A 15,000-nucleotide genomic window follows, 5' to 3' on the forward strand; every position below is an offset into this window, starting at 1 on the left:
CACAATACATGTCTGACTGGACAGACAGTCTACAGCTTGCAAATGCTGGACAAAGTGAATCAAAGAAGTGTTGAGAGAATGAGTCCATTCATTGAAAGCTTACAGGCCTTTGAAAAGTAAATAAAGTGTAGTAATGCAATTAACAATAGAGAGTTAAAAAGTGCAGCAAGTGGCCTGTTGTGAACAGTTTCTTTGACAGCGTTTGTAGCTTGACAATGAACATATGAGGAAGCCAGTCTGGCCACCAGGTAAGTAAACAGCAGCATGGCTTCTCCTCAGAACACACCGAAGAAACCGTAATACGTCTCCATAGCAGCAGGCGGCGCTGCTCTGTACTGTTTCCATTAACAGTCTGATTGTTTCCCAGAAAATGAAAACCGGCAGCCGACTGGACGAACGCGTCACGTGGGTCTGGTTTCTCCAGAAACTCAAAGCCAGACTGTCATGGCGTCTCGTTCAGAACACGATCTCATGTTGGACTAAACTAGTTCCCCGTAACGTGTTTCTGGAAACATGTGAAGAGAGAAACAGGCCGTGCAGCTGCTGAATCTGTCTTCATTTCAGATCAACAAAGGTCAGTTTAACAGATTAATGTCAGATGTTGAGAGGTTCATCTGCCCTGCAACGTGAACGGGGGTAAACACGGGGGACTTATGTATCGATACTCGCGGCTTAAAAATCAATACTTTCTTGGGAAAAAGAATATCGATTTATATCGCAGAATCAATAAAATTGCTCAGCCTTAATTTTAATAAAAAGAAGGTTTTATTCAGGGTAACAACCAGACTCTGAGAGGGGGGGGTAACAACCAGACTCTGAGAGGGTAACAACCAGACTCTGAGAGGGTAACAACCAGACTCTGAGAGGGTAACAACCAGACTCTGAGAGGGGGGGGGCGGCTGGAGGCAGCTCCTCTGTGTGCCCTGTAAAAAACACACCGTTGTATATACTGCATATACTATATTTTTACTTATTTACCTGTCTAGTAAAGTTCAAAGACAGTGTTTAAAAAGTGCAATCCACATGTTTACATATGTTTCTTACAGTAAATGATAATTAAATAATCTAAATACTACTAAGTGTGGTAAACATATTTGTTTTTATATTTCTGCAACCTGCCCTTCAGTTAGTGTGATAGTTTCCTCCAGGCGGTCAGTGCTCAGTGAACTGCTGGGACTGAAGGAGTTAGATAAAAGATATTCATATACATTCATGCATCACCTGCTGTCATCATCACATCCAGGCCTCCAGGAAACAGTTAGTTTAATATCTAATCTTGTGTTGTTCATACTATACAATGATGTATTGCTTGTCTTTGTTGAATAATACAGAAGACAAAGAGCTTAAAAAATAATCGCATATTGAATCACAATATTTTTGAAAAAAAAGTCGCAATTAGATTATTTTCAAAAATCGTTCAGCCCTACACCTGAATACAGACAGGTAACACACACACACACACACACACACACACACAGGTAACACACACACACACGTAATACACACACACACACACAGGTAACACACACACACACGTAATACACACCTGAACACAGACAACACACACACACACAGACAGGTAACACACACCTGAACACACAGACAACACACACACACAGACAGGTAACACACACAGACAGGTAACACACACATGAACACAGCCCCGAAATCCCCATCACCAAACCCACCAGACTCCATGTAAATAATCAGGACTTTTATCATCGTAAAACACACTTCATTCAATGTGGACAGAAACTAAATAAAACTACCAAAAGCCGTCTTGGTTCATCTTTCCACTGTTCCAACAATCACCACTCTGGTTTGGTTGAAATAAACCCTTAATTCACCCATTTACATGTGGAGATATGCTGGCTCTATACACGCTAAAAGTCCTGATTATTTACATGGAGTCTGGTGTAATGTAACCCTACAGGACTAATGTTCAACAGCAGTTAGTCACTAAAAGTTATGTTGTTGCTGCTGACAGACTCACATTATTATTCTAAGTGTCTGACAACATTATGGGATAGATCCCTACAGAGATAGACCTTTTAGTTAAAGAGTAAGATCCTTTTAGTTTAACATGAAACAGCCCCGAAATCCCCATCACCAAACCCACCAGACTCCATGTAAATAATCAGGACTTTTAGCATGTATAGAGCCAGCATATCTCCACATGTAAATGGGTGAATTAAGGGTTTATTTCAACCAAACCAGAGTGGTGATTGTTGGAACAGTGGAAAGATGAACCAAGACGGCTTTTGATAGTTTGATTTAGTTTCTGTCCACTTTGAATGAAGTGTGTTTTACGATGATAAAAGTCCTGATTATTTACATGGAGTCTGGTGGGTTTGGTGATGGCGTTCCCTTAATTCACTAAAACATGGTTGAAAAGTAGCAAAATTACCGTTTAAACACGAAATCTGGTCAACAAATATCTGAATAACGAATTAATCTTTAACCCTAAATGTGTGGATGGTACATAGCGCGCGTGTGTGTAGCGTGGGTTAAGCTAACGGTTAGCTCCGGTATTAGCTGCAGTGTTGCTAACGCTGCTGCGGATTATTAACAGGCTGTTGTGTGACCCAGTGGGGAACACATAGCCCGGTTTGGCCCAGGTAGGACTGGGTTGCCCGGGTAGTACCGGGTTGGCCCAGGTAACACCGGACTGTATCATAGTTACCTTCTTCAGCTCCAGGTCTATAGGCGCTGCCATCTTCACCACCACTCAACCAGAAACACACACTGCGCATGAGCGAGGCCGTTGTTCTTGACGTCTTCACTGTTGACCTTATTTTATATTTAATATTTAAGATATCAGACCGGTTCCTTTTTAACTCTCGATGTTAATCTTTAATTCAGATATTATTCATCAACCCGACCTGGAAAGTTGAATAACTGAAATATCTGATCAGATCTTCAATACTGAATCAAATCAGCCCTATAATCAATACTACTTACAGATACTCGACCCTGTAATCAATACTACTTACAGATACTCGACCCTGTAATCAATACTACTTACAGATACTCGACCCTGACCCCTCCAGTTTGTAGATGGCACCAACATGTGGTCTAATCAGAACTGGTCTGGTAACCCAAAGGCCACTAGGTCTGTGGGTGACCTATGATTGGGGGGGGTCGTCCCCTGAACATGGTGAACATTAAACATTTAATTTCCTGCATTCAGGTGAATGTTTATGTATTTCTACCTTTTGCTGTAAATATCTTCACGTATCGGGAAACATAGATTACAACCGAATATAACCCATAATGTATATTTAGCAGTATGGCTCCCAGGCATTCTGTATTTCCTCTATGTATTGTCCTGTAGAGGGACTGTCCCAACTCTCTCTGAGTCAGCACACCTGTAGCCTAACATCACGTACTCCTCCCTCCTCTCTGCGTCTCTCGTTGAGGAAGAAACCTTAAATGTTACTCCCCTCGGTGATACCATCTGATTCCTTCATCCGGGGGCTGCCGTTGCCTCTGCTTCTCAGCTGTCCATCATCAGACCCACACACCGTCTGTTAACGTGTTCGATGGCTTTACGTTATAAGCCGACCAGGACTGTGCCATTTGGGGAGGGGCCGTCACTGATCCCCCTATATTTCTGAAAATCCTAGACATGGTTGTGACCGTTAGTGCTTTCTGATTAGAGCCCCCCCCCCACGGGAGAAACCATTCAGACAGGAGGAGGCTGTCAGGATTCAAACTAACTTTATTCAAACAGCTTAAATACAAAAACAAATCTCTGTGGATGACTCTCCTGAAGGAGCTACTCAATCAGCCTGCAGGGCTGTGATGTCATCACTGGCTGTGTGATGTCATCTGTTGTTGTTGTTGGGGTTCTGGACGAAGTTGATGGAGTAGGAGCCGGTGCCGGCGTCCTGGTTGACCTGGAAGTTGTTGGTGGAGAGACCGAACGGTCTCAGCACCATGTTCCCCAGGTCCTTCAGCTTACCTGAGGGGGGGCAGGGGGCAGAGGTCAGAGGTCACACACACTCATCTCTGATTACTGCTCTATGAACTGATCTGATGAGGTCATGATGCACTGTTGCTTTAACATGGTGTGATCAGGGGCAGTACGTACTCAGCATCTCCTCCTTCAGCTTCTCATTTCTCTCCTGAATCTGCTGAGGCAGCCTCTGAGAGACAGACAGGCAGAGAGACAGACAGGGAGAGAGAGACAGGCAGAGAGACAGACAGGGGAGAGAGAGAGAGAGAGACAAGCAGAGAGACAGACAGGCAGAGAGACAGACAGGCGGAGAGAGATTGTTATCACCAGACTCCATGTAAATAATCAGCACTTTTAGAGAGTATTCTGGTGATGAGGATTTCAGGGCTGTTTCATGTTAAACTAAAAGGATCTCTGTGGAGCATGTTGTTAGCATGTTGTTAGCATGTTGTTAGCATGCTGTTAGCATGTGAACCCACCATGCAGGCCTGTCTGGCACTGGCCTGGTTCCGGTCCAGGTCCAGAACCTTCTTGTAGTCCTCCAGAGCCTCGTCCAGCTTGTCCGTCTGCTCGTACAGCTCAGCCCTCCTCAGCAGCGCCCGCACGTAGTCTGGGTTCAGCTCTATCGCTACGGCAACCACACACAACCAATCACCACGGGATCAACCGGACACGCTGCCAGACTCTACCTAACGATGACATCATCACTCACCTCGGCAGCAGTCAGAGATCGCAGCGTCCTTCAGCTCCTGGCAGGAAGTAAATACACCTGTTATTATGATGGGTTAGCATGGTGTTAGCCTCTGGGTTAGCATGGTGTTAGCCTTTGGTTAGCATGGTGTTAGCCTCTGGATTAGCATGGTGTTAGCATGTTGTTGGCCTCTGTGTTAGCATGTTGATAGCCTTCATGTTAGCGTGTTGTTAGCATGCTAGTCTGTGAGTTAGCATATAGCTTGTTACCAGATGCAGTCTGGCAGCAGCTCTGTTGGAGAACAGTACGGCTCTCTCTCTGTTGTGTTAGCATGTTGTTAGCCTCTGTGTTAGCATGTTAGCCTGTGAGTTAGCATGTAGCTTGTTACCAGGTGCAGTCTGGCAGCAGCTCTGTTGGAGAACAGCACCTCTCGCTCTCTGTTGTGTTAGCATGTTGTTAGCTTCTGTGTTAGCATGTTGTTAGCATGTTAGCCTGTGAGTTAGCATGTAGCTTGTTACCAGGTGCAGTCTGGCAGCAGCTCTGTTGGAGAACGCGACTCTCTCTCTCTGTTATGTTAGCATGTTGTTAGCCTCTGTGTTAGCATGTTAGCCTGTGAGTTAGCATGTAGCTTGTTACCAGGTGCAGTCTGGCAGTCTCTCGCTGTTGTGTTAGCATGTTGTTAGCCTCTGTGTTAGCATGTTAGCCTGTGAGTTAGCATGTAGCTTGTTACCAGGTGCAGTCTGGCAGCAGCTCTGTTGGAGAACAGCACGGCTCTCTCTCTGTTGTGTTAGCATGTTGTTAGCTTCTGTGTTAGCATGTTAGCCTGTGAGTTAGCATGTAGCTTGTTACCAGGTGCAGTCTGGCAGCAGCTCTGTTGGAGAACAGCACGGCTCTCTCTCTGTTGTGTTAGCATGTTGTTAGCTTCTGTGTTAGCATGTCAGCCTGTGAGTTAGCATGTAGCTTGTTACCAGGTGCAGTACTGGCAGCAGCTACTGGTTAGATGACTAGCACGGCTCTCACTGGGTTACACAACTGGTTACATGAAACCCAGCGCTTCACGCTAGTTCCGCTCAGTCACTCCGCCCAGTCTGCAGAAACACGGTCATACTGGGTCACACTGGGTCACACTGGTTATTACTGGTTATTACTGGTTCACACTGGTTCACACTGGTTCACACTGGTTCACACTGGGTCATACTGGGTCATACTGGTTATTACTGGTTATTACTGGTTATTACTGGTTCACACTGGGTCATACTGGTTTATACTGGGTCATACTGGTTCACACTGGTTATTACTGGTTATTACTGGTTCATACTGGTTCACACTGTGTCATACTGGTTCATAATGGGTCATACTGGTTCACACTGGTTACTACTGGTTCATACTGATTATTACTGGTTCACACTGGGTCATACTGGTTAGTACTTGGTCATAATGGGTCATACTGGTTTATACTGGTTTATACTGGTTCATACTGGGTCATACTGGTTCAAATATATTCTGTTTTATACTGGTTTATGCGATGCTGATGTCACTCACCTCCAGCTTTAAAATGGCTGTTGCCCTTTTCCTTCAGAGTTAAACTCTGCTGCCGGCGACTCTAAAACAGAACAGAAGGTTTTAATATCTCTGGTTTACAACATCACACCAGACACCTGAACGCCTCTTCCAACAGTACTTTACTTTTAGCGTGTATAGAGCATATCTCCACCAGACTCCATGTCAATAATCAGTACTTTTAGCGTGTATAGAGCCAGCATATCTCCACATGTAAATGAGTGAATTAAGGGTTTATTTCAACCAAACCAGAGTGGTGATTGTTGGAACAGTGGAAAGATGAACCAAGACGGCTTTTGATAGTTTGATTTAGTTTCTGTCCACTTTGAATGAAGTGTGTTTTACGATGATAAAAGTCCTGATTATTTACATGGAGTCTGGTGGGTTTGGTGATGAGGATTTCGGGGCTGTTTCATGTTAAATAAACTAAAAGGATCTTACTCTTTAACTAAAAGGTCTATCTCTGTAGGGATCCATCCCATAATGTTGTCAGACACTTAGAATAATAATCTGAGTCTGTCAGCAGCAACAACAGAACTTTTAGTGACTCTAACTGCTGCTGAACATTAGTCCTGTAGGGTAACATTACAGCTTGTTACTAACTGCTGCTGAACATTAGTCCTGTAGGGTAACATTACAGCTTGTTACTAACTGCTGCTGAACATTAGTCCTGTAGGGTAACATTACAGCTTGGTTCTGGTTTAATCCTGGACCAGTTTCACAGATTGTTGTTCCATCAGACACACAAACATGGAGACAGAGAGTCCAGGTAAACTGGTGTTACCTGTTTCTCCTCCTCTGTCAGCTCCTTCTCCAGCTCCCTCAGGTAATCATCGTCAAACTCCTCCTGCTGACTTTCCTCCTCCTTCATCTCGGAGTCTGAATCCTCCTGCAGTCTGTGAGAGCCAGAAATCTTGCTTGTTTGTAGGTGACCAAATACTTATTTTCCACCATAATTTGCAAATAAATTCATTAAAAATCCTACAATGTGATTTTCTGGATTATTTTTCTCATTTTGTCTCTCATAGTTGAAGTGTAGCTATGATGAAAATTACAGGCCTCTCTCATCTTTTTAAGTGGGAGAACTTGCACAATTGGTGGCTGACTAAATACTTTTTTGCCCCACTGTATCTGTATCAGTGTCTCTGTGTATCTGTTTCAGTGTCTCTGTGTATCTGTATCAGTGTCTCTGTGTATCTGTACCAGTGTCTCTGTATATCTGTATATCTGTATCAGTGTCTCTGTGTATCTGTATATCCATATTAGTGTCTCTGTGTATCTGTATATCCATATTAGTGTCTCTGTGTATCTGTATATCCATATTAGTGTCTCTGTGTATCTGTATCAGTGTCTGTGTATATCTGTATCAGTGTCTGTGTATATCTGTATATCTGTATCAGTGTCTCTGTATCAGGGTCTTACCTGTCTCCCTGCTCCTCCTGCAACCTGTCTCCCTGCTCCTCTCTCTCTCTTCTGTCAGTCGGTCTGTTGGTTTTAATGTGAAAGTCCTCCTCTTCCTGCTCTTCCTCCCCTGCTGCTTCCTGTCGGCCTGGAGGCTCCAGAGTCTCCTGGCAATCGTAAAAGTCCTCCTCCTCTTTCTTCTCCTTATCTTCCTTCTCCTCTTCCTCATTCTCCTCCTCCTCCTTCTCTTCCTCTTCCTCCTTCTCCTCCTCCTCCTTCTCTTCCTCTTCCTCCTCCTCCTCCTCTTCCTTCCTCTCCTTCATCTCCGTCTCTCGGGATTTTCCGGCCACTCGGCTGCTCATGTTGAAGCTCTGCAATACAAAATATCTTTAAATTATCATCCAAAATTTGAGTCTTCTTGTCTTGTTCATAACTCAGTGAAATGTGAAACTCATTCAGCGACTTCATCTTCATCTCTGATCAAACAGAACAAACTAAAATCCTCTTAGAAATCACAGAAAAACTTTTTTTTTCCGAAAATATTCGGACTTTTTTTTCAAAGTATTTCAGTAATCTTCACACCAATCAGCACACAGTATTCAGACACTTTAAAACACAGGACGGTCGCTGCTCTACTGACAGAAACTGAATAAAACTTTATTTATTACATATTTAAACAGATGCTGCACTGACCGAATGTAAACCATGACACAAACAAACCTATATGTATATATTCATGTGTTCAGTTTTACCTTCTGTGATCCAGAATATTCCAGTTGTTAAATCGGCAGATTTCCGATGGGACTTCTGAACGGACCGTCAGTGTGACGGAGCTAACTGCAGCTAACAGCTAGATTCGGGCCGTAATCATGTTGTCACCCATCTGCTACGTCACAGATCAGTGTGATGTCATCAGTGTGGCGGTTTGCGAAAGATTAAAATAATAAAAACCTTAAATAACAGCTGATTTATTCTCGTAGCTGCTAACACTAGTTAGCCTTTCGAAGATTCACGCTGACATCACTTCCGGGGCGATAACGCAGTTCTTTTTCTTCTTCTGTAAGTCAAAGTGTGTCGGGGCTGTTTCCCGCCCTCTGCTGGCCGCCGTTATAAAAACTCACTTATTCTAAATATTTATTATTTATAACATTATTTATTATTTTAAAATGATTTTATTCTATATTTTTATTTATTTTAAATGATTGTATCATTTAAAATTATAATACAATACAATAACTACATTTAAATATCTGAAAATAAGATAATTTATGCAAAACGGTTTTTCAATAAACTTTATTGAATTTCATAACGTGACAACAGAACATTAAGCAGGCGGAATATTTTAAAAGATTAAAATAATTTCTTTAATTACTGACTGAAAATACTTAGTTAGTTGATCTCATCTGCATCAATACACAAATACTCATTCTCATTCATTACAATACATGATATAATACACAAATACTCAATATTCATTACAATACATGATATAATATGAATTAATTTAAAACGCTGAGTATATATAGTTATTTTAAACTGAAATCAGATCATTTCATCTTTAATATATTAAAGATGAAATGATCTGATTTCTGTTGATATTTTAAGGCTGTCAAAATAACGCATTCATTTCGATTAATTAATCTTAGAAAATTAACGCAGATAAATCCGTTCCATGTTGACGTTTCATACAGATGAAAATCTGGCTCCACTGATATGTCTGCTCTTCTCTCTGCTGCTCTGAAACGTTACAGGAAACACAAACCCCGCTGCATGTGACGCTAGTTAACACTATACTCAACAGCAGCTAACGTTAGCCTACCGCTAGCTAGTTAACACTATACTCAACAGCAGCTAACGTTAGCCTACCGCTAGCTAGTTAACACTATACTAGACAGCAGCTAAACAAGCCGTTCTTTAATGTCACCAACTGTTGTTTAGTACCTTTTTCATTTCTTTTCTTTTTTTACTTTTTTAAAAAGTCTCGGTTCAGGCACTAATATATATATATACATATGTATATATACACACATACATATGTATATATACATATATGTGTATATATATTTAGGGGGTCGAGCGTCTGGTCTGGGCGATCCAAGAGGTGAAGGCCGAGACCCGGGCGTAGACGCCGGGTTTCTGGGGACGACCACAACCTTTACCAAAGGAGGTCACACCTGCAGCAGCCAATCAGAACACAGAACACATGCAGCAGCCAATCAGAACACAGAACACATGCAGCAGCCAATCAGAACACAGAACACATATCAACACATTAGACTGGTGGGGGAGGCAGACTCCATGTAAATAATCAGTACTTTACAGTTTTTTACAATCACTTTGCCACTAATTTCAGAACCTTGACGTCATTTTTCAAAACTCTATCACTTGTTTCAGTTGCTTGGATACGATACAACTTTAACGAAGATCAGCTGTTCATTTAACGAAGATCAGCTGTTCATTTAACGAAGATCAGCTGTTCATTTAACAAAGATCAGCTGTTCAATATGACACAACTTAACATCATAGTACCACTACTTCAAAAAGCTATTCACACATTACAGTTCAGATGATTGTCTAGATTGTCAGACAGTGTGTGTGTGTGTGTGTGTGTGTGTGTGTCTGTGTGTGTGTCTCTGTTTGTGTGTGTGTGTGAGACTGACCAATCAGAGTCCAGTGTCCATCGTCCAGTAACATCAGTGGACCTCCAGAGTCGCCCTGAGTGAAAAGCAAACATGTTTAATTTTCATGAACTCAGCCGACCAACCAATCAGATCGCAGCCTGTAGAACTCAAAGATGTTCAGTTTCCTGTCACAGAGGGAGGGGTGAAGAAACTACCACATATTCACTCTCAACAAGCTGACATCACACACGTCTGCCTGTCTTGCGTGTCTTGGTTACCTGGCAGGCGTCGACCCCCCCCTCTGGGCGGCCGGCGCAGACCATGCTGGAGGTGATGGAGTACTCTGGGAGCTGGTCCTCACACTCAGACTGGGACAGCAGGGGAAGCTCCACCTCCTGCAGCCAGTCAGGGAGGGGCCCTAGGCGGGAGACAAGACAGACAGGTTGGGAGGGGGGGTGAGAGACAGACAGGTTAGAGAGACAGACCATGCTGGAGGTGATGGAGTACTCTGGGACCTGAACCTCACAATCAGACCGGGACAGTAGGGGAAGCTCCGCCTCCTGCAGCCAGTCAGGGAGGGTCCCTGGGGGGGAGACAAGACAGACAAGTTGGGTGGGGGGGGGGGAAGAGACAGACAGACAGGTTGGGGGAGAGACAGACAGGTTAGAGAGACAGACAGGTTGGTAGGGCGGGGAGAGACAGACAGGTTGGTGAGATAGACAGGTTGGAGAGACAGACAGGTTGGTGAGACAGACAGGTTGGTGGGGGGAAGAGACAGACAGACAGGTTAGAGAGACAGACAGGTTGGAGAGACAGACAGGTTAGAGAGACAGACAGGTTGGTAGGGGGGGGAGAGACAGACAGGTTGGAGAGACAGAAAGGTTGGTAGGGGAGAGACAGACAGACAGGTTGGTGAGATAGGTTGGAGAGACAGACAGGTTGGTAGGGGGGGAAGAGACAGACAGACAGGTTGGTGAGATAGACAGGTTGGAGAGACAGACAGGTTGGAGAGACAGACAAGTTGGTGAGATAGACAGGTTGGAGAGACAGAAAGGTTGGTAGGGGGGGAGAGACAGACAGACAGACAGGTTGGTGGGCCTGGACCAGACTTCCAGAACCGGGTCTGGTTGTCAACAGCACTCTGAGCCCGGATCACCACACACTGACCCTGTAGTCCTATAGGATCCTGAACCTGTAGTCCTATAGGACCCTGAACCTGTAGTCCTATAGGACACACCCTGTAGTCCTATAGGACCCTGAACCTGTAGTCCTATAGGACCCTGAACCTGTAATCCTACAGGACCCTGACCCTCACCCTGTTCTCCAGTGCCCCGCCCCCCCTCACCCTGCCCCCCCCACCCTGTTCTCCAGTGCTCCCCCCTCACCCTGCCCCCCCTCACCCTGCTCTCCAGTGCCCCCCACCCCCTCTGCACTTCCCCCCCCCCCCTCACCCTGCTCTGCAGTGCGTCCCCAGCCAGCGATCCAACATCTGGTTCCAGCGGTGAAGTCCTGGCCGTCGGCCGGTAAACACACCGGCTGGATCATCTCTGGAACACAAAACTTTATTCAATCATTATTTAAACTCTGAAACATCCAAACATCCAACCATACGACCATCCAACCATAGGACCATCCAACCATACGACCATACGACCATCGTCCCATAGGACCATACGACCATACGACCATACGACCATCCAACCATAGGACCATCCAACCATAGGACCATCCAACCATAGCACCATACGACCTTCCAAACATCCAACCATACGACCATCAAACCATACGACCATACGACCATCGTCCCATAGGACCATACGACCATCCAACCATAGGACCATCCAACCATAGGACCATCCAACCATACGACCATCCAACCATAGCACCATACGACCTTCCAAACATCCAACCATACGACCATCCAACTATACGACCATACGACCATCCAACCATAGGACCATCCAACCATAGCACCATACGACCATCCAAACATCCAACCATACGACCATCCAACCATACGACCATACGACCATCCTACCATAGGACCATCCGACCATACGACCATCCAACCATACGACCATATGACCATACGACCATCCAACCATACGACCATCCTACCATAGGACCATACGACCATACGACCATCCAACCATCCAACCATCCAACCATACGACCATACGACCATCCAACCATACGACCATCCTACCATAGGACCATACGACCATACGACCATCCAACCATCCGACCATCCAACCATACGACCATACGACCATCCAACCATAGGACCATCCAACCATACGACCATCCGACCATAGGACCATACGACCATCCGACCATCCAACCATAGGACCATCCAACCATACGACCATCCAACCATACGACCATCCAACCATAGCACCATACGACCATCCGACCATACGACCATACGACCATAGGACCATACGACCATACGACCATCCAACCATAGGACCATCCAACCATACGACCATCCAACCATACGATCTGGCAACAACAGCCCCTTTGCCCTGATTGGCTCAGCTGCCCCTCTGGGGAATACAACTGTGTGGATTGTAAACATATATCTACTTGTGCAGATTGTAACGTTTCCTCGCTGGAACTCGCTGTGTTTTAATGAGCTCATTAACAGCTCTAGTTCGAATGTTTTTCAGAGTTATGAATGAATGTTGAGTGTTTCAGGTGGATGTAAAATATAAAGTTAATGTGTTGTTACTGACGGGTGAAGCTGATTGGCTGCTGCAGATGCATCATGGCGATGTCGGCCTGTTTGGTCTGTCTGTTGTACTGCGGGTGAATGACGATGCGATCGACTCGTCGGGTCTGGACGTCTGCGGAGCCGCTGTCGCTCTGAGAGTGGAGGCCAAGCAGTGCCTCCCACCACTGCAGGTGCACGTTCTTCCTGCACAACAACAACAACAGATTTACTGATAAATATAGATATAATATAGATAAATGTAGATAAATATAGATACATATAGATAAATATAGATATAATATTGATACATATAGATAAATATAGATAAATACAGATGTAATTAAAGCTGCAGGCTGTGATGTTTGGGCCTTCTGTTGGGTTTAGGGTATGGCTGACGTCCTGTTGGGTTTAGGGTATGGCTCCAAGAGGCTTTCCTGTTGGGTTTAGGGTATGGCTCCAAGAGGCTCTTCTGTTGGGTTTAGGGTATGGCTGACGTCCTGTTGGGTTTAGGGTATGGCTCCAAGAGGCTCTTCTGTTGGGATCAGGGTATGGCTCCAAGAGGCTCTTCTGTTGAGTTTAGGGTATGGCTGAGGTCCTGTTGAGTTTAGGGTATGGCTCCAAGAGGCTCTTCTGTTGGGTTTAGGGTATGGCTCCAAGAGGCTTTCCTGTGAGTCTAATCACGATACATAATCAAACCAAATCTCGGTGAAACGCACTGCAGGGGCTACTCTTCTTCTTTGAAATATCTGTAGGGGGCGCTATTCTATCTATTGCTATCCGAGACCCCCATCAAATGTAAATGTGAACTGTTTTGGCAACGGGGCTCTTAAATGTATCATTGTTGTTAATAAATAAAGTTGAATCGTCCTCTAACCCATAGACACAGTGTGCAGCAGTCAGCAGCCAGTCTCGGCCAATCAGAGACGCTCCACACACTTGACGTCCTCGCCACTGCAGAGACACGATCCACGGCCACGCCCCCTTCTTGGCGTTAGCCCCGCCCACCACTCTGATGTCACCTGACAGGAAACCGGAAACAGGAAAAACAGTCATACACAGCTATCTGCACCGCTACCTGTCTATCTGCACTGCTGCCTGTCTGTCTCAAAGCTACCTGTCTATCTACACCTCAACCTGTCTGTCTCACAGCTACCTGTCTATCTGCACCACTACCTGTCTATCTCACAGCTATCTGTCTGTCTGCACCGCTACCTGTCTGTCTCACAGCTACCTGTCTGTCTCAACGCTACCTGTCTATCTACACCGCTACCTGTCTATCTACACCGCTACCTGTCTGTCTCACAGCTACCTGTCTGTGTCACAGCTACATGTCTATCTGCACAACTACCTGTCTGTCTCACAGCTACCTGTCTGTTTCACAACTACCTGTCCGTCTCACAGCTATCTGTCTGTCTCACAGCTACCTGTCTGTCTCACAGCTATCTGTCTGTCTCACAGCTACCTATCTATCTGCACCACTACCTGTCTGTCTCACAGCTACCTGTCTGTGTCACAGCTACCTGTCTGTGTCACAGCTACCTGTCCGTCTCACAGCTACCTGTCCGTCTCACAGCTACCTGTCTGTCTCACAGCTACCTGTCTGCATACAAAAAAGATTTTAGAAAAAATTTGAATATTTTCAGAAAAAGTTGGAATATTTTGAGTCGAACTGTTTTACCTTCAGCAGGTTTCCTCTCTGCTGATTGGTCCATCTCCCTCATGACATCACCAGGTTTCCTCTCTGCTGATTGGTCCATCTCCCTTGATGCATTAGTGATGTTTCTAACTCCGCAGGCTGAAACACAATTGATACCACCTTAAACTTTCTATGAACACATGATTCCACTTTAAACTGTCTATGAACACATGAAAAACTCACGTTGGTTGTCACAGCTCACAGAAATCACTTCCTCACTGGTGCACGTTTCACTGGAAACATGAACACATAAATATTAAATAATAAATAAATTAAATGTTTTGATGTCTGAACTTTCACATGACCAGCCGACGGTGGGTCGGGTCTGGGTCTGGGACTGGGTGTCTTGGTCTGGGTGTC

The 15,000-nt window shown here is 44.8% G+C and overlaps 3 protein-coding genes across 3 annotated transcripts in view; all 3 read right to left on the reverse strand.

The window, feature by feature from the left end:
* Positions 1 to 2,752, reverse strand: part of pfdn1 (prefoldin subunit 1) — a 7,409-nt gene extending 4,657 nt beyond the window's left edge. Inside the window, exon 1 of the mRNA XM_078244534.1 lies at positions 2,684 to 2,752. Coding sequence (XP_078100660.1) covers positions 2,684 to 2,716 — 33 coding nt within the window. The 5' untranslated portion in view covers positions 2,717 to 2,752. The remainder of the gene's footprint in view (positions 1 to 2,683) is intronic.
* Positions 2,753 to 3,703: 951 nt separating this feature from the next.
* Positions 3,704 to 8,656, reverse strand: ttc1 (tetratricopeptide repeat domain 1). The gene is made up of 10 exons (XM_078244526.1): positions 8,363 to 8,656; positions 7,632 to 7,981; positions 6,994 to 7,105; positions 6,192 to 6,252; positions 5,728 to 5,737; positions 5,380 to 5,428; positions 4,671 to 4,707; positions 4,438 to 4,586; positions 4,094 to 4,148; positions 3,704 to 3,964 (listed from the first exon to the last, which is right to left on the reverse strand). Exons 2-10 carry the CDS (start codon positions 7,970 to 7,972, stop codon positions 3,828 to 3,830), a joined length of 951 nt encoding a protein of 316 aa, XP_078100652.1. The 5' UTR covers positions 7,973 to 7,981; positions 8,363 to 8,656; the 3' UTR covers positions 3,704 to 3,827.
* A 528-nt stretch (positions 8,657 to 9,184) lies between these two features.
* tmprss15 (transmembrane serine protease 15) overlaps positions 9,185 to 15,000 on the reverse strand; it is an 18,663-nt gene continuing 12,847 nt past the window's right edge. The window contains exons 16-23 of the mRNA XM_078244531.1: positions 14,824 to 14,873; positions 14,666 to 14,739; positions 13,819 to 13,958; positions 12,967 to 13,148; positions 11,683 to 11,778; positions 10,510 to 10,649; positions 10,271 to 10,325; positions 9,185 to 9,784 (exon numbers count right to left, since the gene is read on the reverse strand). Coding sequence (XP_078100657.1) covers positions 9,675 to 9,784; positions 10,271 to 10,325; positions 10,510 to 10,649; positions 11,683 to 11,778; positions 12,967 to 13,148; positions 13,819 to 13,958; positions 14,666 to 14,739; positions 14,824 to 14,873 — 847 coding nt within the window. The 3' untranslated portion in view covers positions 9,185 to 9,674. The remainder of the gene's footprint in view (positions 9,785 to 10,270; positions 10,326 to 10,509; positions 10,650 to 11,682; positions 11,779 to 12,966; positions 13,149 to 13,818; positions 13,959 to 14,665; positions 14,740 to 14,823; positions 14,874 to 15,000) is intronic.

The sequence above is a fragment of the Sander vitreus genome, unplaced genomic scaffold (genome assembly GCF_031162955.1).
Source record: "Sander vitreus isolate 19-12246 unplaced genomic scaffold, sanVit1 ctg255_0, whole genome shotgun sequence".
NCBI lineage: Eukaryota > Metazoa > Chordata > Actinopteri > Perciformes > Percidae > Sander > Sander vitreus.